Here is a 23,691-nt window from a genome sequence, read left to right as displayed (position 1 = left end):
AAGTCCGCATGTCATTGGACTGAACTGCGACCGTTATTGCTGAAGCATAAGGCTGAGCTCATTGAGGTGCCCAGGACCCCGAGGACGAAGAGGATTTTCGGCAAGGCTGATAACCTTCTGATCGATCCAAGCTCGAGTGAAGTAAGGGCATTGGGAAGGTTTGTGGTGCATGGTCACGTGGAACTTCATGTGTATAATCACGTGCATGACCCAGTCTAAGGCCCCCGCACGCAACCTGCCAAGACGTGGGACGGCATCTCCTGCCCCGCTCTGCGCCGATCCCGTGGCTCGAGCTTTCATTGTTAGAGCTCTGGCCAGAACAGGGAAGCAGCGTCAGCACTGCCGTTAAGCTCCGCCGATGCCACTCCACTCCCGCGTGGTGGTCACGATTCTGCTTCCAGTTCGACCGCCGTTTCCCAAATCCAACCACTTGCTTATGACTCCCCAATCTTTCCCAATCTCCCCGTGATCTGCCATCGCATGGGCGAAGCAAGTGCGCTGGCAGGCGGCCTGAACACGGACTCGAGAGGTCTGCTTCAGGACACCTCGCACAACGGATCAAATCGAATCGCTTGCGCCTTTGACAGACCTCCGCGCTAGCTTGTTGTCATTGTCGGCGCCTGCCGCACAGGACGTCTGCTTTGGTGTGACTGTCCGCTTGTCGAAACCCCTAAGGCTTCCGCAACCTACAGCCCTTTGAACTCCCACTTCAAAACCTATCCAATTGTGAAATAACAGGCGGCAATAACCCGAATATCTACAAACCCCGCTTCTCTCCAACGGCCAACACTTCCCAACCCTGACCTCACCGGCGCTTGTAGCGCCGTCGTCATTCAAACCGAGAGAGGCCGCGCGCGTCTCTTGTCGGCCAGCCGCCAGAATGGCTGCGACATTGAATTATGTCACCTTCAACCAAGACCACAGCTGTCTTGCTGTGGCTACCTCGAAAGGCTTCCGTATCTTCCACACCGAGCCTTTTGCCAAGGTATTCAATAGTGAAGATGGCCATGTCTCCATCATCGAGATGCTCTTTTCCACGTCCCTGGTGGCCCTGGTCTTGTCACCGCGACATCTGGTCATCCAGAACACAAAGGTTCGTCGTGATTCCTCCTTCAGCGAGTCGAGCAGATGACTTACGAAAATGGTGTACGCAGCGCGGCTCCGTCATTTGCGAGCTAACCTTCCCTTCCGCCGTTCTCGCCGTGCGACTCAACAGAAAGCGTCTAGCCGTTGTTCTTGAGGAGGAGATCTACTTGTACGACATCTCGAACATGGCTTTGGTGTCGACAATTGCGACTTCCCCTAATCCGAATGCCATCTTTGCCCTGTCGCCATCATCGGAGCGCTGCTACATTGCTTACCCCCTACCCAAGGCTCGGGAAGACAACGGCGAGAGGCGACCGGCTCATGCTCCTCCACTGTCGACCTACGTCCCTCCTACCTCGGGTGAAGTCCTCATTTTCGATGCTTTAACCTTAAAGGCAGTAACCGTCATCGAAGCCCACAAGTCTCCCCTTTGCTGTGTCGCCCTCAACAGCGATGGCAACCTCTTAGCAACCGCCTCTGAAACCGGCACCATCATCCGTGTCTTCGCTGTCCCTAGCGGCCAGAAGCTCTACCAATTCCGCCGTGGCACCTATCCCTCGACCATTTACAGCATGTCCTTCAACCTAAGCTCTACCTTGCTATGCGTCTCATCCGCCTCGGAAACCGTCCACATCTTCCGCCTAGTCACCCCCCAGACAGCCAGCTCGGCCGCTAGCAGAGACGCCGACATACCCAGTTCGCCCCGTGCCAACCGCTGGTCCCGCTCTCTCAGCGTCGACAGTACCGACTACCCCGGCAGCAGCGTAGGCGAAGTTGGCGAGCCGTCCCCAAACAACAACGGAACCAGCAGCAAGCGGTCAAGCGGCAGCTTCGGCAGCCTTCTTCGCCGATCATCTCAACTCGTCGGGCGTAGCGTCGCCGGTGCCGTTGGCTCCTACCTGCCGCAGTCCGTCACAGAGATGTTCGACCCACAACGCGATTTCGCCAGCTTCAAGATCCCGCGGCCCCATCAGAACGGAGGTCGTAGCGGCGCCCTGATGGGCGGATCCTCGGCGCCCCTGCGCAGCGTCGTCGCTATGAGCAGTAGCTCGCCCCAGGTCATGGTTGTGACTAGCGACGGTCACTTCTATGTGTATAACATTGATATGCAGCGGGGCGGCGAGTGTCCGCTGGTCAAGTTCGTCTCGTATGTGGATTGAGATTTTTCTGCTGTGTTACGAGGTTGTGTACTGATGGAACTATCCGTAGCGTCCTGGATCCGGAGGAAAAGTTGGATGCTTCGGCTTATGGCGTGTGACGGCTTGAGCGGGATTTCGGCGTCAAGCATCGTCATGAGGTAGGCTGCCGGGGCTTAACTGTTGACCGTGAACCTAGCTTTTTGACCCTTTTCGGAACAAGACATAAAAACGGCGCGTCGACAGCAATCTGAGTTGGGCACTCAGTCTTCCATGAGGGTGATCCAGGGATGGATTTTATTCGATATCTTTAACCCGGCTTGCTCACAGGCAATTCTAAACACTCTTGCTGCCGAGTCTACAATCCAAATTTCAGATCAGAACACTTCCAACGGGGTAGTGGAATTACGCACCTAGGTAGCGGCTTGATTATCGTAAAACAAAGGACTTGGGAAGGTGGGTGTGGTAGGCTGTTGTTACAGGCAGGGTAACCCACAGGATTGGTCTGCGCTTCGGACTCTATGGTGTTTTAGGTGTTGAGGGGTTAGTGGGTTCTTTTTTCCCTTGGAGTTTCACTTAGCTGTCAGTCAGTAGGGATGGGTACCTCACAGTAATCAGGAGTCATGGTTTCTGGGATGATGAGAAAGTGCTGTACTGTTTCTGTTGTGATGATTTTCGGGCCTTTTATAGTCTTCTAGTTCGGTTTGCTGTTTGTTGATTCCCTCTTGCGTCTCATGATGGCTTCTGTGCTGGTTCTCTTACCTCTCCATATTTGGCTGGAAGTCCAAAGTCGATGATCATCAAAAACGTTCCCAAGTGAGTTTTAAAAAAATGCGCTGATGAATGAGGTCACTCGAGCACAAAGCTTCACGAAAAGCGTCAGCTAAAGATATGAGAAGATGATTCATATACCAGTGTCTATGACCCTCCATTACTCCCCTCAAATATTATTAAATAACCATCAGCTCATGTACCTTATTCGGCTTGCCATCCCCAACCTACGAACTGTTATCAGCCGGTGCTCCCTTAGCAGCAGCCCCCTCAGCACCTCCTTTCTTCCCAGACCCATCTTTCCCACCATGATGACCGCTGCCACCTCTACCCCCAGACTCCTTACCCTCACCACCACCTTCTTTACCTCCCTCCTTACCATCCTTCTCTCTTCCCCTACCACCACGACGCCGACCGCCGCGCTTATGCTGTCCCTGACCCTGTCCTTGAGCTTGACCCTGCTGCTGTTGGCCTTCCCCCCCCGCCGCAGCCACAACAGCTTTGTTTTCCTTCTGCTTCTGCTTCTCCTTCTCTTTCTCCTTCTCTTTCTCCTTCTCTTTCTCCTTCTCTTTCTCCTTCTCTTTCTCCTTCTCCTTCTCCCTCTCCTTCTCCTTCTCCTCTTCATTATTCTCCCCCTTCTGATCCCGCCCCTTCTTTTCCCTCTCCCTCTCCCCTTTGTCCTTTCCATGCCCCTGCCCATCCTTCTTCCCCCCCTCTTTCTCCCTTTCCCCCTTACCCTTCTTCCCCGCCATCTCCCTCCTCTCCAACACCGTCACCATCGCCTGCGCCACAGCAACCGGACTTGCGGCCATGGCTTTCGCTAGGCCGGAGGGCTCCGCAAAATCGACATAGGCGAAGCCCTTCTTGCGGTCGGCGATCTCGACTGATGTGACGGTGCCGAAGGCGGAGAGGGCTTCGCGCAGGAGAACGTCGGTTACGCCTTGCGAGGCGGGGGCGTGCTTAATGAAAGCGCGGGTTGCGCCAGGAGTTGGGGTTGATGACTGCTGGGAGGGGGGGTTGGCATTCTGGTTGGCTGTTTGATTCTGTTTTTCGTTCTTTTTTGGGTTTTGACCACCGCCGCCCCCGCCGCCGGTATTTTTGGGGTTGTTCGGGGATTGGGGTTTGTTGGCTTGTGTAGAAGGGCGTTGCTGCTGTTGCTGCTGAGGTTGGTTTGTTGAGTGTTGTGGTTGAGCCTGTGATGGGGAAGTATTCTGTTGCTGTTGATGCTGAGAATCCTTGTTCTTTTTGAGAATCATGGTCGGTTTTGGTGGTACCTGTTCGCTAGACTTCTCCCCCTTATTGTCTTTCTTCGGGTTCGTCTTAGGTTTGTTGTCATCGTCACCCCCGCCAGGACCACCACCGCGCTTCTTGCCGCGGCCTTTGCCTGCAGGTGTGGACGACGGTCCTTTTTCATGCGTTGGTGATGACGAGGGCTGAGCAGATGGAGGGGTATGTGTCGCAGCCGGAGCTGGAGAGGCCGGCGTCGCCTCCTTCGAGGATACCTCCTTGCCCTGTTTCGGTGACGGAGTCGACTTGCTCTCTGCTTCGGACTTAGCGGCTTCTTGGCGGGCCTTTCGAGCAGATTTAGCTGGAGCAAGACCAAGATCGCGCTGTAAGATGCGTGCCGCGTTGGCGATTCCAGCTTTGCGATTCTTGGGCAGAGGCTCTGTCGCACTGGGCTTCTCATTCTGCTGCGAAGCCTGTTGGAGTTGCGCGGCAGCTGCTTTGGCAGCCTCAGCAGCGGCTTCAGCAGCGGCAACAGCTTTCTTGTTCGCGGCCTCGGACGCAGCCTTCTTTGTGAGAATCTTGACCGACTCTTTAGGTTTCCTCTCCGACTCTCTGTCGCGATCCCTATCCCTATCCCTATCCCTGTCACGATCTCTGTCTCTGTCTCTGTCTCTGTCGCCCCTCCCATCCTTCGACTTCTTCTTGGAATCATCCGCCGCAGCAGCGCCCTTGCCCTTTGTATTCTGCGACTCCTGACGAGCATGTTTGGCGGCGCTCTTCGCTGCAGCGAGTTCCTTTGCTTTGGCCGCTCGCTTCTCCTTAAGATATTCGATAAGCGGCGTCGTAGTGACCACTGCATTCTTGGCAGCCTCCTCGGCACTTGTCTCAAGCTCAGGACGGGTTTCCTTGACAGCATCTGGATTCGCGAGAGCCTCGAGGAAGGCCATGAACTCGGGGTCAGAGTCGATGGTACCTTGCTTGCTATCTACTCGCTTCTTGTCGCCGGGGATCTTTTTGTAGACCGCAAATTCGACAGTAGGGGGTGAGATCAAAGCGGGATCGTCCCACGTTGCTTTAGCATCCTCCCATTTCGCCCCCTGCACTGTCTGTAGCAGTGCTGGCAACAGGTCCCTTTGAATCACATGGAGATAGGCACGTGCAGGTCGTGATGGTTTTGATGGACTGGATATGGAACGTCAGCATGTGGAGCATAAGAGACGGAATCATTATGACATACTGCTGCGAGACCTTGCCTGGCCAGAAGGTGAGCCAGTCGACTTTACCGTTTCCCGGCTTCCACTCGTCGCCCAAGATCTTCAGAAACTCATCCTCCGTCATCCCTGGGGGCAAGCGACGGATGACTATCTTCTCGCCTTGAGGAGGCGGCTTCGCCTTGGGTGCCTTAGACTCATCGTTGGTCTGGGTGGCCGTGGCGCCGTTCGCTCTTCTCGAAAGTAGGACTGGAGTGGCCATCGATGTTTGGTGCCTGGGTGCCTCAATCTGTTGTCGTTTGGCTTGTTTATCTATGAATCAGATTGATCAAAGAGCTGATGAGGGCAAAAAGGAGGTTGTCTTCCACCAAGTGTCTTACGCTTCCAGGTTGTGTGACGTGGGGTTCAGGAATCAGGATTTGGAAGCAATTGTAATGGCGGAGCACAACTTTAAGCGGACTACCACAGCTGAGGGCGAAAAGGAAATCTGGCCTGCTCTTTAAATACGCCTCATTGCCCTCAGGGAGGTAAAGATGTGGTTGGCAACCCTTTATATTATGGCCCGGTCGGCGATGGTGAGAGCATGCGCTTCACCCTCGCTCATCATTGCAGCTCCCAGGAAATCGACGATAACCTTGTGGGGTCTGTTATCGGATGGAAGCAAGTCTTGGCATCTGTCAGCTGCTCAGCGCTTGGGACGTGGGGCTCGGCCCTGGTCCATCGCGCTCCACCAGACCGTGTGGGGCACTGGGCTGGAATGTGGCCCTGGCGCCGTGTGGGCGGCCTTACCATCCCCGCAGCAGGTGAATGGGCGGCTTGCGTGTGCGCGTGTGTGCTGAAGCATCTCCCTTCGAGTCTGGTCAGATAACGATTACCTGGTATTGACGACGTCCACAGGTCCTGGCTGCATGCATGTCAAGCACGCCTCGTACTACCCCAGCCCAAATCAAACAAAATAACTCTTTCGCAGATGCCCTTAGTTTGGCTCAAAATCAAGTCCCAACAAATCTTCTGAACTCTCCCACCACTCCAGATCCGATAGTCATCGCAAGCCATCCCGTCGTGGGGTAGGGGAAAACGCCTTTGATTTTTTTTTTTCCCTCTTTCTCTCTACTTCAAGTTTTTCGACTTCCCTCTGTGCCTCACACCCCTGTTACGCCCTTCAACTTGCTGAAATATTTGTTCCCCCTGCCCCAATGGCTGCCACACCGAAGCCGGGCCCGGCCAACCTCCGTCCGGGTGCTGGCCTGGACGAATGGCTCGAAGAGGCCAAGCAGTGCCACTATCTGCCCGAGCCAGTCATGAAGCAACTCTGCGAGATGGTCAAGGAGGTTCTTATGGAGGAGTCCAACATCCAGCCTGTCGTCACTCCCGTCACCATTTGTGGTGATATCCACGGCCAGTTTTACGACCTTCTTGAGCTGTTCCGTGTTGCCGGTGGCATGCCCGGAGAGTCCAATGTCCAGCCTCCTTGCACAAGCACAACTGTCATCACGGAAGATGATCTCGACTCCAAAGTACAAGCGAACGGAAAAACAAAGGCTTCCGGGCCCAGCGGTGCTGGTGATGATGAGGCGGCGGCTGAGGCAGAGGATGAGGCCAATAGTGCGCCTACGGCCCCTCGTCCTGCTGATTCAGGTTCCCAGTCTGTTGAGACCCGTTTTGTGTTCCTTGGAGACTTTGTCGATCGCGGATACTTCAGTTTGGAAACATTTACATTGTTGATGTGTTTGAAGGCCAAGTAAGATCTAGTGGCCAGAGCCCAGCATAAGAAGCCCAGTTGCGCTAATATTTTTTTTCAGATATCCCGACAGGATAGTCCTAGTACGGGGCAACCATGAATCTCGACAAATAACACAAGTATATGGCTTCTACGAAGAATGCCAGCAAAAATATGGTAATGCCTCCGTGTGGAAGGCATGCTGCCAGGTCTTTGACTTCCTCGTCCTGGCTGCCATTGTTGATGGTACCGTGCTGTGTGTGCACGGTGGCCTCAGCCCAGAAATTCGTACTATCGATCAAATTCGCGTCGTTGCGCGGGCACAAGAAATACCCCATGAAGGAGCATTCTGTGATCTGGTTTGGAGTGATCCGGAAGATATTGAGACCTGGGCAGTCAGCCCTCGTGGTGCTGGTTGGCTGTTCGGCAATAAGGTTGCTAATGAATTCAACCATGTCAATGGATTAACCACCATCGCTCGTGCTCACCAACTGGTGAATGAAGGATACAAGGTGAATGCCCACTTCTCTCTCTGCGTTTACAAGACCCTCACGGCTAATCTCGCTCAGTATCATTTTCCCGAAAAATCCGTCGTCACTGTCTGGTCCGCCCCCAACTACTGCTACCGCTGCGGCAACGTGGCCTCCATCATGACTGTTGACCGTGACCATCGCACCAAGTTCAGCATCTTCTCCGCCGTCCCCGACGACCAGCGCCATACCCCTGGCAACCGCCGTGGCGCTGGCGACTACTTCCTTTAGGAATGGGAATTTCTCCTTTTGCAGCAGCAACAGCAGTATCACTTGCCAACACCACAGCAACAGCACCGACGATTGACTAGTCGGCATTATGAAGGAGATCAGGGAAGCAACAATGTAAACAGTGGAATTGACCACAACCACCGGGTGTCACGAGCTCAGGGGAGCGTTAATGAGCTTCAACGGCTGGCCCCAGGTTGCGAGGTTGGGTGTGCAGAGTGTCTGGTGTGGCAAGCTACTACTATGCTGTGCCAGCAAGAAGTGTAAGAGCAACCAAAACCTGCTAACCTGGCAGCTTATGCTGTTAGTTGTGATAATGACAATGCTTGTGGTCATGAGGGAAGAGATGACAATGGTCGAACAACCAAAAACAATGATAGACGAGATACCCTAACCTGCATCAGGATGGTCGGAGAGGATGCGCAATAAGGAAGGGCTAACATTGTCGATGAGGAAAGCGAGCAAGACAGCGTGCTGGAACGCGTATGGAGATTGATCAGCAAGTAACGTCGTCAAGAAATAGTTACAACGACGGCAGCGAAGACGAGGAACCTTGTCCTTGGAAGACCGTCCAGATTCTGCCAGAGAGGACTTAACTGCACCAAACCCATGGTCGACGACGACGGTGAGGATAATGACAACGACAACAACAACAACAACAACAACAACAACAACAACAACAAAGGCGAGGATACGCTTTTCATCAATGATTTGGATGGCGATAACGCCGAAGAGTTAAATGTCACGGACCTAGACTTGGATGACCCCCTGGACATAGACAAACTCATGCAGCTGGACTTTGAAGCCATGGACTACGAGACCATAAAGTTAGTGTTCAATGCGCTTATTGAATTGCTGCCTGATAAGAATCAAGATGAGAATTCTGTGGAGGAGAAAGAGGAAGAGGAGGAGGAGGATGACTAGGAGCACGAATGTTTTCATGAGGACTATGTTGATGAAGTTATAGATATTAGTGAGCCGTGCAAGTGAGGGGAGTGGAAAAATGCTCCTTGCCCTCCAGGCATGAGGCACTTGTGGGAGGTGGAGGACAGGAGAACTAGACTCGAAGGCAATGAAGCATGTGAGGAAAGAGGTGATGTTTTGTTGAGTTGAGTTGAGTTGGCTTTCTTCTTATTGGTGTCAAATTATATATCCGTTTCATCCCTTTCTATTCAACTATTTTCACGTCTGTTGAGGGTTCTGTCACATTCATCAGGCACCCGGGGGATCTCGGCGAGAGAAGCATTATACCTGCCTAGCTTGATTCAAGCGGCGCTTGTCAAGCGAAGGGAGAGGGAGATTAAATTGCATGGACAGGATAGTGTGTCTAGATGGCTCATAGATCATCCATCCATCCATCCATCCATCCAAGAGTTGGGAGAGTTGGGGAGGGGGGTTCTTTTGTATACGGTATTAGTGGTATTAGGTGGAATGAAAGCGATGCTTTCATACCCAAATTCACTTACCTGTTGATCAAACATCACAGGGGATCATCAGCGTAGACCAAGAACCTCGGTTTTTTTCCTACCCTACTTCCGTCTATGTTTAATACCAAAATCAACCTCGTTCGGTCGATCCAAATTCAAGCTGGTATCAGCAATGCAATACTGTGCTTGTGCCCAGCAAGTCTGGTATCTTGATTCTCCCTATATGCAAGAGGCTCAGCTCGCTTAGTGCATTCCATCCATGCCATCCAAAAAAAAATTTAAACCAAGAAACGCTGCCCTCAAAATGTGTACATAAGAACAAGATACAATAGCATATGCAAAAAAGGAACAGATGGACCGACCAGCTCGTCTTATGAGCTAGCCTCGGCAGCCTTGAGTTCCTCCTCAACGCCCGCCCTTACCACATCCCTCACAGCTTTCCAATCATTCGCCACATCCTGCACCCTCTTCTCCTTCTTATCCAGCCCCACGAACTCAGGTGGCAACACCTTCGCCTCGAAATCGAACCCCTCCTCGTCCTTCAGAGCCAGGTTCACTGCCCCCGCAAACTTAGCCGGGTGCGCCGTCGACAGCGAAATAATGGGCACGCCCTCGGGCGTCCTCGTGGCCGACCTGCGCGCCGCCTCGACACCCACGGCCGTGTGGGGGTCCAACACGTACCCGACCTGCCGGTACAAATCGCGGATGGTGGCCAACGTCTCCTCGTCGCTGACACGTTCGGACTCAAAAGTGCGGCGGCCTGCGGAGAGGATGTCGTCGTGCACGGGGCCGAAGCCGCCTTTAGTCTTGAGATCGCGCAGCCAGACCGAGACTTCTTGCCCAGCTTGCTTCTTGTTCCAGGCGTCGTCGAGGCCGGCGGTTGCGGCAAATTCGTATGCGAGGAACCACAGGAGACGCTCGAAGTTGCTCGAGACGAGGATGTCCATGGCGGGGGAGAGGGTCTCCTTGACGGGGTCGGCGGAGTTGGACGAGGTGTTCTTCTCGTAGCGACCCGTCTTGAAAAAGCGGTCGAGGATGTCGTTCTCGTTGGTTGCGACGATGAGCTTGTCGACGGGCAGGCCCATGCGGTAGGCAAAGTAGCCGGCGAGGATGTCGCCGAAGTTGCCGGAAGGCACGGAGAAGCGGACCTTGTCGCCAAGCTTGAAGCCGGAGGGGGCAGCGGGCGAGCGAGCCAGCGCGAAGTAGGAGTGAAAGTAGTAGACCGTCTGGGCGAGGATACGAGCCCAGTTGATGGAGTTGACGGCGCCCAAGCGGTGGGTGGCGTTAATCTCTGGGTCGGCGAAGAGCGCCTTAACGATGTCCTGGCAATTGTCGAAGTTGCCGGCGACGGCCAGGTTGTGGACGTTGGCATCCAGCACGGTGGTCATCTGCAGCTCCTGGATGGGGCTGACGCGGCCCTTGGGGTGCAGCATGAAGACAGAGACGTCCTTCTTGCCGCGCAGGCCGTAGATGGCGGCCGACCCGGTGTCACCGCTGGTAGCGCCTACGACGGTCAGGTGGTACCGGTCGCGGCCAGTCTTGCCGGCGTTGCGGCGCACGAGGAAGTACTCGAACAGGTTGCCTAGGAACTGCAGGGCGACGTCCTTGAAGGCAAAGGTCGGGCCGTGGAACAGCTCGAGCAGGTGAATGTTGTCCTTGAGGTGGATCAGAGGGGTGACCTGCTCTGACCGGAAGGTGGCATAGCTGCGTTGGATTATGTCCTTGAGGTCGGCGGGAGGGATCTCGGCGGGAGAGATGTAGAGCGAAAGGATGTTGAAGGCGAGGTCGACGAAGGAGAGATCCTTCCACGACTGCCAGTCGGCAGCCTGGGGGATCTCTTCGGGAATGTACAGGCCACCATCGGTAGCCAGGCCCTTCAGGACTACCTCCTCGAAGGAGAGACCACTGTCTTCACCGCGAGTGCTGAGGTAGCGCTGCGACGGGGTGTGCGTCTGCTCAGACACGCCGTTGGCTGTGATGCCGTTGGTCTCGGACATTGTTGCTGCTTTTTGCCTTTGTTTTTCCTTTCTTTCTTCGTCCGGGTCGTCGAAGAGAGCGTTTGGTTGCTGGGCTAGCAAACCCAATCGATCGTCAAGCAAAGGAGCGGGCGAGCGACAGCGCTGAGAGAGTGAGAGAGGGAGATAGGGAGAGAGGAAGAGAGGGAGCGAGGCAGGCAGGCTGGAATGGACGTGAAAGAGTCACAGGCTGAAAGACGGCGATGTTGTGTCGATAATTAAAATGTCAAGGGCTCAAGGCCGACGATCGGCGGCGGGGCGACAAAAAAGCTGCTGGGTCCAGAAATTTGCCCCGCACTCAATGAGACGCCTTAAGCCCCTGGACGCCCGGGATGGCGGGTCGGCCGCTGCTGCCACAAGAGTCAAGGCTGCATAATGGCGACTCCGGCGGCGAATTGGCCATGATGTTTCGATTTGAAGTCAGTGACGATACAGGTATCAATAATATTCAAGGTAAACAAAACCCACAACAGGGGTTGAAGACAAAGGAGTCTGCAAACTTATCCTCGACGGATGTCCTCAAATTACATGTTATTTTCCATCCTGCGGCGTTTACCTGACTTTCAACAATTGCCCACTGTTACTTCCATCACATTTGAAGCAGGCCCAGAGTCTAATTTTTTTTTTTTCGACTCATAGACGATGATCTCTGGTCGCCGCCGTGGATCCGGCATCCGCTGGCCTGGATGTTGGGACAGAAGGAAGTGAAGTCACGGACATTGCCGCACTGCTAACCATTGACTCGAATGCACCGCACTGCTAAATTTACAACGGCAGGTCGGTCGACGAGCTTGGAAATCCATCGACAGAAACTAACTGGAGGATGTTGTCGCATGGCTGATGAATCAATGGACATCTGGGCTCTTGAGAGATTTGCGACCATTGACCAATTTGAGTGACATCATCTTTCGCTTTCTTACCTGGACACCTTTCCATGCATCGCGTACTCAGCGCCCAGTCGATCGATCTCTGTCAAATAATTCCAAGGAGACACACAAATTACTCAGCAGCTGCACAGATCAAAAAGCGCAAGCTTATCATGCTGTTGGCTGTGCAAAGTTGGTGACCACCATCTCTGGAAAATGACTCTTCACACAGCGGTCGGTCGACTGAAAACCGGTGACTGCCCACATCCAACCACAACCGACGACCCAACTTGGAGGGGTGGCGGGGCACATCCAGCACGTTCCCATTGGCTGAAATGCATGTGAGGCGTACCGGGCGGTGGAGCCAAGAGCCCAATGACAAGGCCGCAAGCGTGCCAAGAATTGTCTCCACTCACCTCACGACGGGCCTGGTGGAGCCGAGTCCCCGCAGACCTGTAGACGAAAAAGCTCCAGGCGCTGGTGGGCTGCAGCAGGCGAGAGCTCTCCCACCCGCACTACCTTACCCATCCCACTGCCTACTGTGGGGGAGTTTCAGTGACGGACATGAATTGTTTCATTGTCGTCGCGCCGCTCTACATGTCTGTCTGCAGAATGGGAGAAACGCCGCAACACGGGAACAGCGAGATTGAGACCAATTGAAGAGTGTATGAATGCATGGAGACATGGTGGCATGTTCTCAGGCCACCGGCACCAGAGCACAAGACAGTCCGGGTGTAACTGGCAATGGCGCCGACTGCCGATCCACGTCTCATCCGCGACGCTGACACGGCCCGTGACGGCTTCCATGATCCATCGCCAGACTTGTCGGGCCATTTCGCGAGCGACTACAACAGCATCGGAGGATTGAGTTTAATTGGGCCGGCCATGCCGTCGCCGTCGTCCATGGCTGCGATTCTCTGCCTTCATTGCCGTACTATGTAATGCGTTAGAGCGTAGGCCTTCCGTCGCTACTCCGTGCCGATAATCTGTGCTCCTATTGTTCTTTTTCCCTGTCGTAAGCCGTGTCGCTCTTTGCACGTGCCGTTGTTTTTTTTTTTTCTCTTGACAGTCTGGTCTGGATCCAACACCAAGATTCCAAGTTCCGAGATCCCGGATCTTGACCCCAGACCCATCTCAACCCGGACCACTGTGCGGCCCTATCATCTCTACCTCCTCCATTCTCCTCATCATTCTTCTCAACAGGCTACCGTCGCTCTCGATTTCCCACTGGCGGACCATCTGACGCCATCTCTCATCCACCGTTGACGGTCCCCCGCTGCCTTATCTGCTCCCGCACCTGGCCAACCCCTGCTTGGTCCTGCTTGTGCACCCTTCATTGCGCCCAATAACCGGTCGTCTTCACGCTACCGCGTACAGATCCGTGCCACAAAGTACTCTCGGAGCTGGATTGCTATTTCGCATACGGGACGGATACCTGCTCCCACAACCTCTCCGAAGCAGGGATCGCCGATAAGGCTGTCGCAACCGTGATCCTTCCCCTTACTTTAACTCCTGCTCGGGGCCAGCCAACTTCATCTGCTCTCCTTGCTTTTTTTCTATCCTCCAGTTGTCCTCCCTCGGGGTATCTTCAACAGACAGCCCAGTACCAACGCGATCAATATCTTAACATCATCTTGACTTGATCAACTAGCCCGTGAATCATCCATTCTAGTATCCCATGTGAATCGCCTGCCATCATCATCATTGCGGCTATACTGGCCATATTCGATTGCTTTAACGTGTTCTACGACTGCCGCAGCTAGCTTCGTTGTAACCTAAGAAAGAAGCTCTTCGACATCTGAACAAAATCTGCCCCTCCTTTGATATATACCACGGTATCATCTTCTCCCTGCTCTCGCAACCTTTGATGCCACGCACTTCCGATTAATAACAACAGCGGCACTTTGAGTTCAGCAACATCCTTTGTCTTCCCGGTACTGGGTCTCTTCACTGGCGCCATCATGGCTACCATCACCCTCTCGAGGCCCATTACCCCCCACAGCTCATCCTCCAACCTCACTCTCGACAGCAGGGACTCACGAGATCCGACGCCATGTCCATCTCCCGTGCCCAATAAACACATTCCCATCTGCCCGCCCGGTCCCATACCACGTGAGGGGCCGACAACGCCGCCGCCGTCCCCTCCCAGCGAGCACCACCAGGTCCAGAAATCGCTGCTGTACCCTCCCGACCGGTATCGCTGCCTTGCCATGGGCCAGCTGGCCATATACATGTTGAGTGCCGCTGATATTGCTGCTGCGGTTCACTACCATGCCCAGCAGCCGCTTCCCGACCCATCGCAGGTCTTCCCCTGGCTGCACGGCTTGCATCCTTCCAACCATCTCCAGCAAGCGTTTGTGAATGCCAGGCGACGGTCGACGAGGAAGACTCCCGCATGCCTTCGAGGCATAACTATTGTCAAGGCAGACGGCGATCTGTCTGTGGCCCGGCTCAAGGGAGCCGTCGCTCCCCACGAAATCCTCCTCATGGGCGCGGGCGTCGCCGACTTCCTCGATCTCGACCCCAAGGAGGGCTTCTCGGCCCGTAATTTCCATATCCAGACGGCCAAGATGGCCACCACATCCGATATCATCGTCTACGGCGCCGACGACGTCGCCGTGCGCAAACTTGCGTGGGAGATCGCCGTGGCCCAGATGCGCTGGCGCGAGGAGCACAACGACCCTCATCATCCCCTCCCCCGCTACAACACCTTCATCTGCGTCAGCCCCTGGTCCGAGTTCGAAATGTACCACCCCGAGCTCATCGCTGTCAACTCCCTAGGCAACCCGACCGGCCGTGTCTTCGACTTTGCCCACCAAGAACGCCGCGAGATGTACGAGATGGCGCGCGCGTCTGAGATTTCTCATAACGTCTGGCTTGGCCCCACCCCCGAGCACGGCTCCCCGGACCAGCACGGCTATGCTCTTCTCATCGAGTGCAGCGACATCGGCCGGCTGAACCCCAAGAACTTGGAGTACATATTCGGCATGATCGCCAAGGGATCTCTGAAGGTTCAGTACCAAGCCGACTTCCCCTCCTCCGGCAGCCTCTTAGTCTCGAACAGCGTCTCCGGCGAGTTTGATGCGTTCATCGAATCCCTCAAATGGATCATGGAAATCGCCAACCTCGGCCACAAAGTCCTGATCCATTGTGCAGACGGGTACACCGAGTCAACCTTGCTCGCCGTCGCCTATCATGCTTACAGCACCGGGACCCCGGTCTACGATTCCTGGCTTACCCTGCACACCCAGCTCGGCCGCAACATGTTTGCCTACCCCACCGACGCCTTCCTGCTCTCCTTCCTGGGCTCCCGTCTACTCAGAGAATCCCCCGTTACCGCGAGTCTCGAGCGCCCCATCCCAGTGGTGTACGATGAACCGGCCTGGTTCGTCCAATTCGACGGGTCCTTCCCGAGTCGTATCACAGATTACATGTATCTTGGCAACCTGGGGCACGCCAACAACCCGGAGCTGCTGCGCAAGCTGGGGATCGGGCAGATCCTGAGCGTGGGCGAGAGTGTTGAATGGAGCGCAGAGACCTTGCGGGAATGGGGCCCGGAAAATACGTGTCTGATTCAGGGCGTGCAGGATAATGGGATGGATGCTCTCGACGAGATGTTTGAGCGGTGCTTGTGGTTTATTGGTACGTTCTTCTCTTCTTCCTTCCTCCCTTCCCACCCCCCCCTAACGCCTTTTCTCTTTATTTCTATAAATAATAATAATAATAATAATAATAATAATATCACTCCTCCCCTAACATCCGTCTAACTGCTGTCTGTGCAGACCGCGGTCGCAAATCCGGAAAAGCAACCCTCGTACACTGCCGCGTGGGCGTCTCGCGCAGCGCAACGATCTGCATCGCCGAAGTGATGCGGAGCATGCGCCTATCATTCCCGCGGGCATACTGCTTTGTGCGAGCCCGCCGACTGAACGTCATTATCCAACCTAACCTGCGGTTTACGTATGAACTGCTGAAGTGGGAGGAGAAGTTGAAGCTTAAGTCGAACTTCGGCGCTTCTGCTTCCATTAATGGGGAGATGGATTGTGATGGTTACGGTGACTGTTCGGGAAGTGATTGCTCCGGAGACAGCGATTGTTCCCAGGAAGGGGGTTTTAAGAGGGAGATGGAGTGGGCCGAGATTGCCCGCGAGATTGCCGCGCTGAATAAGCCGTACGCGAGAAACGGCGCTTGAAGGAGTTTTACTTCTCTATCGGTGACGGTGGACCACTGCGATAACGCCAACTGCCAACGACTTTGCGACTCTTGTTCCTTTTGTTTCTATGCTGGACATCGACACAAGCCCAAGGGATCAGTGATCCCCCTTTACTTGAGATGACAACTCGGCTCTGGAGTTATGGGACTACGAGTTGGGATTCATGATGGCGCTGGGTTGACAATTGATATCTCTATTGATATTGCTAGTTCCACAGGGAGGGACAGGCAGAATGTTTATGTTTGGTTGCTATTTTTCATACGAGCCACCACATATTTATGGAGTATTTTCTTACGTTTCAATCCCCCATTCCCTTTTTTTTGAAACTGTGTTATATTCCATATTGATTTCTCAAATTTATTGTTATTTTTCTCTCTTCGTTCTAGTTATATGAAGGCCATATCGATGATTTTTATCATCTTGATATTTTCGTCTGATAAGTTTGCTTTTTCACTCACCGCAAAGTACAGCACGTTCTTTTACTGAACTTTGGTGGTTATCAATCCGACTGTTTGTTTCACTGGCAGGAATAAAGAGAAATCTGGACGAGTCGCTGGAAACACGAAGCATGAACATGTAGCCGTGTGTTTCACATCGCTCCTTCCCTCCCCTGACATGGAGGGGCAAAGTGGGAAAGAGCAAAATCAGGGACTGAAACTGGGAACTGGTGGGCTTTCTGTCTCATTCAATTTGAACCTCGGTGGGACTTGATGGGATTTTACGTTTCTGTTCACCAATACATGTCGATATGTGTGTATGTGCGTTGCCAATTCGCTAGGTCGGTTTTGGGTCTTGGTTTTGTGAGGGCGTTGGGTTTGGGGACCTTTCTTGGATTTTGCGAAGTATCCTTTGCAATGAGTTACAATTTGTCTTAGTTGCAATGATAACAGTGATGACAAACTGAACATTGACGAGCAGCTTTCATGCTTGATTCGGCGGCACGAGAATGAATCATGAGCGCGGTTTATCCTAGGAATGCATCCAATATTAAGCGTTTCAAACAATATCTTGTTGGTACAGAAACAGCTGAATTACAAATTGGATGAACCACTGAAACTAAGAATATGGAATAGCTAACGAAAAGCTGATGAAACACTTCGTTTCTTCTCACTGCCCTCTCTGGCGATTTTTACCTCCAGCCTTTGTGGTTCATGAGCCTAGACTGCCCATAGATAACCCGAACTAAGACTACCTGCGTACCTACCTGACCTATAATTCTTTCATTTTCACTCACCATCCTCTTACAGTCAGCCCCTATATTAGAGAGACACGAAAACTCTCCATTTCATCAATGAACAACCTCCATCCCCAAAGCATCAGGGACAGAAAATGAGATAGGCGCTTCGAGCCCCTGAGCCCGACGACGGACACCAGCTTTCACCATGTCGATAGCTGTGTCACTCCTGATAGAAGGAGAGTTCATCTCACTCTCAGTCTCTCTTCCCTCCTCGTCAACATCCTTGCCTGTTCCAGATCTGACATCGCCTTCGGGCTGGCCCTCCCCAGCCACAGCTTGCTCTTCACGTGGAGTAGGCGTGCTCCGATCCGGGTAGGAATGATACGACGAGTCGTTGTTGCTATGGCGCATGGAACTCATGGGTGTAACGAAATTGTTTGTGGCAGTGGTAGTTGTTGTAGCAGAGGACTCTTCTCTGTGGGCGCGAGCTGGACTGGTTATGTTCATCTCTGACTGAACCCGTTCAGCCGTAGCAAGGACAAGCGTGCCGGCGGACGATGAACTGGACTGTACTTCCTGAAGTTGGTCAGGAGATGAGCCATCAGTGCTGAGCAATGCGGCCATGCGAGCGGTGAGAGAGACTCTGCTGTCACGGCCTTCCATGTTTTGCAGGATAAGTGGTAGAGTGGCTTCGTTCACATCAACTGACTGTATCATGTTGCTGCTCGTGAGCTGGTTGCCGTTTGGAAACTTGGGTTCGAGGATCATAGCTGGAACTACGATGTTTATGTCCTTGTCATCACTTTTCGCATCTTGCTCAGCTATCTTAGGAATTGTTTTGAGAGACATGGCTTTCGTTGAGACGAGTTTCCCCAGACCCAGCTTGACGACTCCAGGAAACTTCTCTGTGAGTGGCTTTCTGACCAAGCCGCCACCATTTTGCTCCTGCCCGGGAATAGCAGTGAGTGTGTCGGCGATTGACCTGAGCTGTGTTGCTTCTTGCCTGTGTGAGAACGAATTAGGGACTGAAGAATGCCGATAGATCATCCGTTTTGAATGATGAACTTGAGCGCAATAAGAAGACACAGCTGTGGTGTCGAGAAGGACTGACGGAGCAGCATGGGTAGCAGTCAACAGTGGGCGGAATATAGGAAGACTAGTTGCCGACATCCCCGATTGCTCTGTTGGACCAGAACCATCATAGATATGCGTGACATTCTTGGTCCTCCGTCGAGGAATGGTCAAATGGAGTTTGGCCAATAAAGAAGGCTTCCGTGACACCCTTGGAGGGGCCGGACTGTCAGCGGATCTAGGGAAGTCATGAACCACCAGATCAGGAGTCCCGTCATCAAGATGACGGTAGCTGATGCTTCTTTCAACAGTGTTGATTCTCTGGTCAGGTAGTCTCCCATCAGGTCCTGAAGGAGATGCTGGCTTTTGAGTCTCAGATTTGGGCGCTAAGGTTGCATAATTAGTTTGTTGTTGCGATTCATCAAGCCCGTAGGAGTTAAGAGAAAGATTGAATTCTGCAGAGGAGTAAGTGACAGTTCTGTGATCGATCTTGGTGTGGCATACCCTTAAAATCAAACGAAGAAAACTCTTGATAAGCCTGGGGGCTTGGAATATTCATAGCTGATGTGTTTGGACTCTGGATCAAGTGAGTGCTGGCTGCGCCAGAAGGGTAGAAGGAAGAAGCAGCTCTTTCTTCCACCTGCTCCTGGGCTTGAAGACCTGATTGGTCAGTTGGGGGCTCTGTTGAGTCAGCACCGGAATCCTGCTGTCCTGCTACGTTGTGCCTCTGGTTCTCTCTCATTGACTGAGAGGGAGAAGGGGAATATTGCGGAGTGTTCAAAGAATTGGTGGCAAGCCATTCATGAATTTCCATATCTTGAAGGTGAATTACACCGTAACGACGAGTATCTGTCTCCGGTACAACGGCCGGGTGTGGTGTAGAATTCGGTCTCTTCAAATAAACAACTTGGGCTTGCTGTAAGTCGGTATCCTGGTCGAGATCCGGATCGGTGTATGTCACAGCCGTTGAAGGAACAGATAAGTCAAGGCCTTGGCTACGAAGCCAAAGTTTCATGGGCGAACTGTCTCCTGTGCGTGATCTCTTGACATCTGGAGAAAAATTCGGATGAAGGTCGTCAGGAACACAGGAGATTTGCGGCGGTGTATCCGCCCCGGCTCTGTGAGGACCGTGTACTGGCGGCGTAGCTGTCGATACCGTTCCGGGAACATTTTCGGCGACAGGGCTTCCTTGAGGGCCCCGGATGTACTCCTCAAGCCGCTCGGCATTGTATGACAACCGCCAGGAAGCCAAAGAACTGGAAGGTGAGAGCGCAGGCTGCAGGTCTGGAGAGGGCGGTATGGAAGTTAAGGGCTGTTGTAGAAAACGGTGACTGGGCTGGCAGTTGTCAAGAGAATCTCTTTGGATGCCATCCCCGTTGCGTTTAGTGCAACAATCTGTTCCGCTCTTCTCTTTGCTTGGTGAGCAAGGACCGCTTCTGACAGAGGGAGCGAGGTTCACAGTATTCGTTCTCGAGCTCTTGCGTGTAACAGAAAACTCAATGTCATCCCGTGGTCCACGGGCAGAGATATTACCCGGAAGGATGCCATTGGCTTGTTGATGGTGTTTTGGAGAAATGCTCCCGTTGGATAGTCCTTGTTCTTCGCCGCGGAGTTCTTCCTGGATCCGGCGATCCCTCAACCGTTTGAGCTCAGCACGCCTCTCAATCTCCTCTTCACTCAGTGGCGCCGAATACCGATTCTTGTCTCGTGACGGCGACCCCTGAGAAAGGTGACGGCATATACGAGTCTTAACAAGCTCCAGTGGTCCAGTGCTCTTTCTACGGGCATTTGGCTGGCGCTCGTCGTCGGTATCAGAGTCTTCCACCACAAGTTCTGCCAGCTCTGAAGGCTCGACGGGAATGACAGTGGTGGGACCGGCAGCTTCTTGCAGAGTGGGGCGTTCCTGAACACGTTCAGACGGCTGCGCAGCTTCAGTCACGATCGGATTCCCCCGAGTGTAAATGAGCGACCCGAGGGTTGGTTGGGGAGAGAATCGCGCGCGTGTAGCATGCTGTTTGTCTTCAATGACAGCAGATTTGACCCTGAGCCGGCGGGGAAATGGACAACAGATGATTGGCATCTTGGCTATGTGAGAGATAGAGAGCCAGAGTGTCTGCTCGACTAGGGAGTCAAGAAATGATTACGGTGATTTAGCACCCAAAGAAAATGTAACTAAATAGACTCCAGACTCAACAGTTCAACACCAGCCACAGCTTCGGACATCGAGATTGGGTGGCTCGATGGATGGACAGGCACATGGGAACTCGCCCCCGGAAGTGAGGGAAGGTCCGCTGCGTGCGGTAGAAATTTCAAAAAATTGTAAAAAACAGAGACTGTGATTAGCCATGAATTAGTCTGTCAGTGGGATGAGGAAAGTACAGTAGGGGACTCGGAAGAAGGGGCAACCTCGCCTTCTCCTAGCAGTAAGCCGGATCAGAGGGTATCGGGTCAGTCAAGTAGATCGCAACTTCCACAATGGACTGAAAATATCAAAGTGCTGGGGCAAGGAAATGGGTCTGGACATCTTGATGGGGCGCCGGTAATTGAGAGCTCATGGTCTCACTCCGCGGTGATTGCTCGGCCTTTCCCTCCGATGGACAGTTTCGTGTGGGAAGTGCAATTGCCAGAAAGGCAGAGAGACAGGGAATGATCAAACCATGAAATGGGAGACACACAGTTAGAACAAGGAAATGGAGTTTCCGGTCGGGAAGACCCGTCACTGAAAGACTGTGCGCAGGAAGATTTCTCCGGTCTGTCCTGGTTCAAAGACAGGTAGCACGAGAAACAGATCCAAAACCGGGAAACGGATACTGACAAACCACAAAATGCCGATCCCGCAAGTGACATGTTGGAGTTAGACATGACAACAAAAAAGCAAAAGAAAAGAAGCGAGTTCTATTCAAACTTCGACCATATGTCTATGAACATTATAACTGGTGATTTGGTGCCGGCGCTGCATAAACAGGCAGGTTCTTGTCTCCGTCAAAGACCTTGCCGCTCCCGTCATAAGGTGTCTTCCAGGTCGCGGCAATTGACCACTCAGCTCTGATTTGATCGAGAATTCCGAGCCCACTAGCGCCGATGAGCTTAGTATTGGGAGGAGGGATCCCAATCACCTTCATGGTATCATTATTGAGAGCCCCTGGGTAGGAGAGGGAGTTGTTGACCGACGCAGCGTTAGGAGGGTCCCGGTTGCCTGTATAGCCTGTCCAGTCGGCAACAAACTGGAAGACGTTGGCTCCGACGTCGTAGCGGCCCAGATGAGGGAGCTTCCAGTTGGCTTCGATCGTAGACAGGATGCTGTAGTGGGTATAAAAGGTATCGTCCGTGGTGCCCTTCAACTTGGGCGGGATGGCGCTGCCCAAGAGCAAGGTAGCTATGTGGTTCGGCTTGCTGTAATCCTCTGATTCGTCGTATGTGAGCATAATTAGGGTGCGCTCGTCGAAGGCGTTATCGGCCAAAAGAGGCTCAAGGAACTTGTGCGACCATTGTGTCGCGAACTCGAGGGTTGTATTGTGGCCATCGTTCATCATGTTGGGTGACATGAAAACAAACTGGGGGACCTGCCGAGCCTTGAAGGCCCGCTGGAACACATCAAACGAGTCCAAGTTCAGAAGGCGCTCGCCTTCATTGGTGATGCTGTCGAATGAGACAAAGGGGCTAGTTAGGACGGTTAGTGATGAATCAAATTACGTACTGAAGGAAGTTAATACGCACTTGTGTTTTCTCACGTAGTCCCAGGCGCCATTACCAGTTGAGCCATCGCTGGCATTGCCCATGTAGCCAGGGCCAGGCATGTCCTCAAAATAGCCAGCCCATGAGATGTTCTTGGACTCGAGCAGATCAACAACTGTGGCAACATTGGATGGTATGCGCACCATATCGTCGTGATTCAAACCATAGTAGTCGCCGCTGATAGCAGCGATGTAGTTGGGCTGACTGGGATGCGTCTGCGCGTAGTAACGCGTAAGGAATATGCCATGTCTTTTGAGATCCTTAAAAGTGGCATCAATTGCAACTTTATCATAGTCCTATCTGATGTTAGTCAATTAGCTCATCCCTCGATTCGGTCATGTTCCTGTCATGAACTCACCTGGTTCTCAAGCCAAATGGTGATGAAGCGGTCAAAGGCCTTGCCAGGTACGATGGCCACTACGCCTACCACCGAGCAAGCCAGCGCAACAAGCAGCACAAGCAAACGCTGCATGGTGCCCTGGTGATTTACAACCATGTTGTCATGGCTAGAAGTTCGGATCGGGAGCAGAGTTCCACAACATCAAAAACATGAAACGGAGTTCAAAGATCAAAGACAACACGTAACCCGCCAAGCCTTCTGCCCCTAGCCGCGTTAGGTTGGATGGCTCCTCCTTTGGTTGGGATTCACCCGTAGAGCTGCAGGCGCTCAGTTCTACTCCAGGAAAAAAGAAATCATAGGGAATGATAAAAGAGACACTGCAGGATAGGCGTAAAGACTAGATTTCCACTTTCTTCTCACCTCGCCTACTCTCACGGAAGTCCCTTCTCTCATCACAGTCTTTTTGTCCAGGGGTGCACAACACCAGGCTGATCAACATCCCTGCCGGACTTCCGCGGACTCGGGGTGGGGACCCGCCAAGATAAACTTGTAACAGGGTTAGGGTTTATGCAGTCTAGGCAAGCAGCTGACGATAGATCATGCGTTGCCCCAGCTTTCTCAAGACTTGCATTCCATGATCGCAACACTCATCGTGAGTTCTGACTTATTTCAATTCATCCTCTTGTTTTTTACATTACAGTGGTGCTTTTGAGGGCGCCAGCTCACGAGTAAAACCTCGGCGATGTCGGCTTTTAAGAAGCCAAGCGAGGAAGCGCCCAGGGTCTTCTTGGCACATCTCGTCAGAGCAGGGAGGATATCTCGGCGATTTGTCGGAGATCCGAGGTAAGATTTGCTGGAAGACTGCGGCTCGCAGGCTCAGAAACGTCATGAGCAATGGATTCCTCGTAATTGAGGCAGCAGGAAAAAAAACTCTAAGT

The 23,691-nt window shown here is 53.1% G+C and overlaps 8 protein-coding genes across 8 annotated transcripts; 4 read left to right on the top strand and 4 right to left on the bottom strand.

Annotated features, from left to right (window-relative positions):
* Positions 1-880: 880 nt before the first annotated feature.
* On the top strand, positions 881-2,344 carry CTHT_0002060 (putative autophagy protein; the record flags this gene model as incomplete). The annotated part of the gene is made up of 3 exons (XM_006690691.1): positions 881-1,093; positions 1,155-2,233; positions 2,296-2,344. The coding sequence occupies 3 exons, from the start codon at positions 881-883 to the stop codon at positions 2,342-2,344; spliced, it is 1,341 nt and encodes a 446-aa protein (XP_006690754.1).
* An 876-nt stretch (positions 2,345-3,220) lies between these two features.
* On the bottom strand, positions 3,221-5,693 carry CTHT_0002050 (uncharacterized protein; the record flags this gene model as incomplete). The annotated part of the gene is made up of 2 exons (XM_006690690.1): positions 3,221-5,402; positions 5,458-5,693. 2 exons carry the CDS (start codon positions 5,691-5,693, stop codon positions 3,221-3,223), a joined length of 2,418 nt encoding a protein of 805 aa, XP_006690753.1.
* A 934-nt stretch (positions 5,694-6,627) lies between these two features.
* Positions 6,628-7,912, top strand: CTHT_0002040 (serine/threonine protein phosphatase-like protein; the record flags this gene model as incomplete). The annotated part of the gene is made up of 2 exons (XM_006690689.1): positions 6,628-7,172; positions 7,234-7,912. 2 exons carry the CDS (start codon positions 6,628-6,630, stop codon positions 7,910-7,912), a joined length of 1,224 nt encoding a protein of 407 aa, XP_006690752.1.
* A 606-nt stretch (positions 7,913-8,518) lies between these two features.
* CTHT_0002030 (uncharacterized protein) lies at positions 8,519-8,833 on the top strand (the record flags this gene model as incomplete). The annotated part of the gene is made up of 1 exon (XM_006690688.1): positions 8,519-8,833. The coding sequence occupies one exon, from the start codon at positions 8,519-8,521 to the stop codon at positions 8,831-8,833; it is 315 nt and encodes a 104-aa protein (XP_006690751.1).
* An 874-nt stretch (positions 8,834-9,707) lies between these two features.
* On the bottom strand, positions 9,708-11,333 carry CTHT_0002020 (threonine synthase-like protein; the record flags this gene model as incomplete). Its single annotated transcript, XM_006690687.1, has 1 exon — positions 9,708-11,333. One exon carries the CDS (start codon positions 11,331-11,333, stop codon positions 9,708-9,710), a length of 1,626 nt encoding a protein of 541 aa, XP_006690750.1.
* A 2,845-nt stretch (positions 11,334-14,178) lies between these two features.
* Positions 14,179-16,409, top strand: CTHT_0002010 (uncharacterized protein; the record flags this gene model as incomplete). Its single annotated transcript, XM_006690686.1, has 2 exons — positions 14,179-15,859; positions 16,000-16,409. The coding sequence occupies 2 exons, from the start codon at positions 14,179-14,181 to the stop codon at positions 16,407-16,409; spliced, it is 2,091 nt and encodes a 696-aa protein (XP_006690749.1).
* A 1,309-nt stretch (positions 16,410-17,718) lies between these two features.
* On the bottom strand, positions 17,719-20,758 carry CTHT_0002000 (uncharacterized protein; the record flags this gene model as incomplete). The annotated part of the gene is made up of 3 exons (XM_006690685.1): positions 17,719-18,610; positions 18,719-19,064; positions 19,183-20,758. The coding sequence occupies 3 exons, from the start codon at positions 20,756-20,758 to the stop codon at positions 17,719-17,721; spliced, it is 2,814 nt and encodes a 937-aa protein (XP_006690748.1).
* Positions 20,759-21,605: 847 nt separating this feature from the next.
* CTHT_0001990 (acid phosphatase-like protein) lies at positions 21,606-22,909 on the bottom strand (the record flags this gene model as incomplete). Its single annotated transcript, XM_006690684.1, has 3 exons — positions 21,606-22,338; positions 22,396-22,709; positions 22,772-22,909. 3 exons carry the CDS (start codon positions 22,907-22,909, stop codon positions 21,606-21,608), a joined length of 1,185 nt encoding a protein of 394 aa, XP_006690747.1.
* Positions 22,910-23,691: the final 782 nt, after the last annotated feature.

Source organism: Thermochaetoides thermophila, assembly GCF_000221225.1.
Source record: "Thermochaetoides thermophila DSM 1495 unplaced genomic scaffold scf7180000011806, whole genome shotgun sequence".
In the NCBI taxonomy this organism is placed as follows: domain Eukaryota; kingdom Fungi; phylum Ascomycota; class Sordariomycetes; order Sordariales; family Chaetomiaceae; genus Thermochaetoides; species Thermochaetoides thermophila.
Note: the sequence above shows the minus strand (reverse complement) of the source record. Positions and strands in the feature narration are given on the sequence as shown.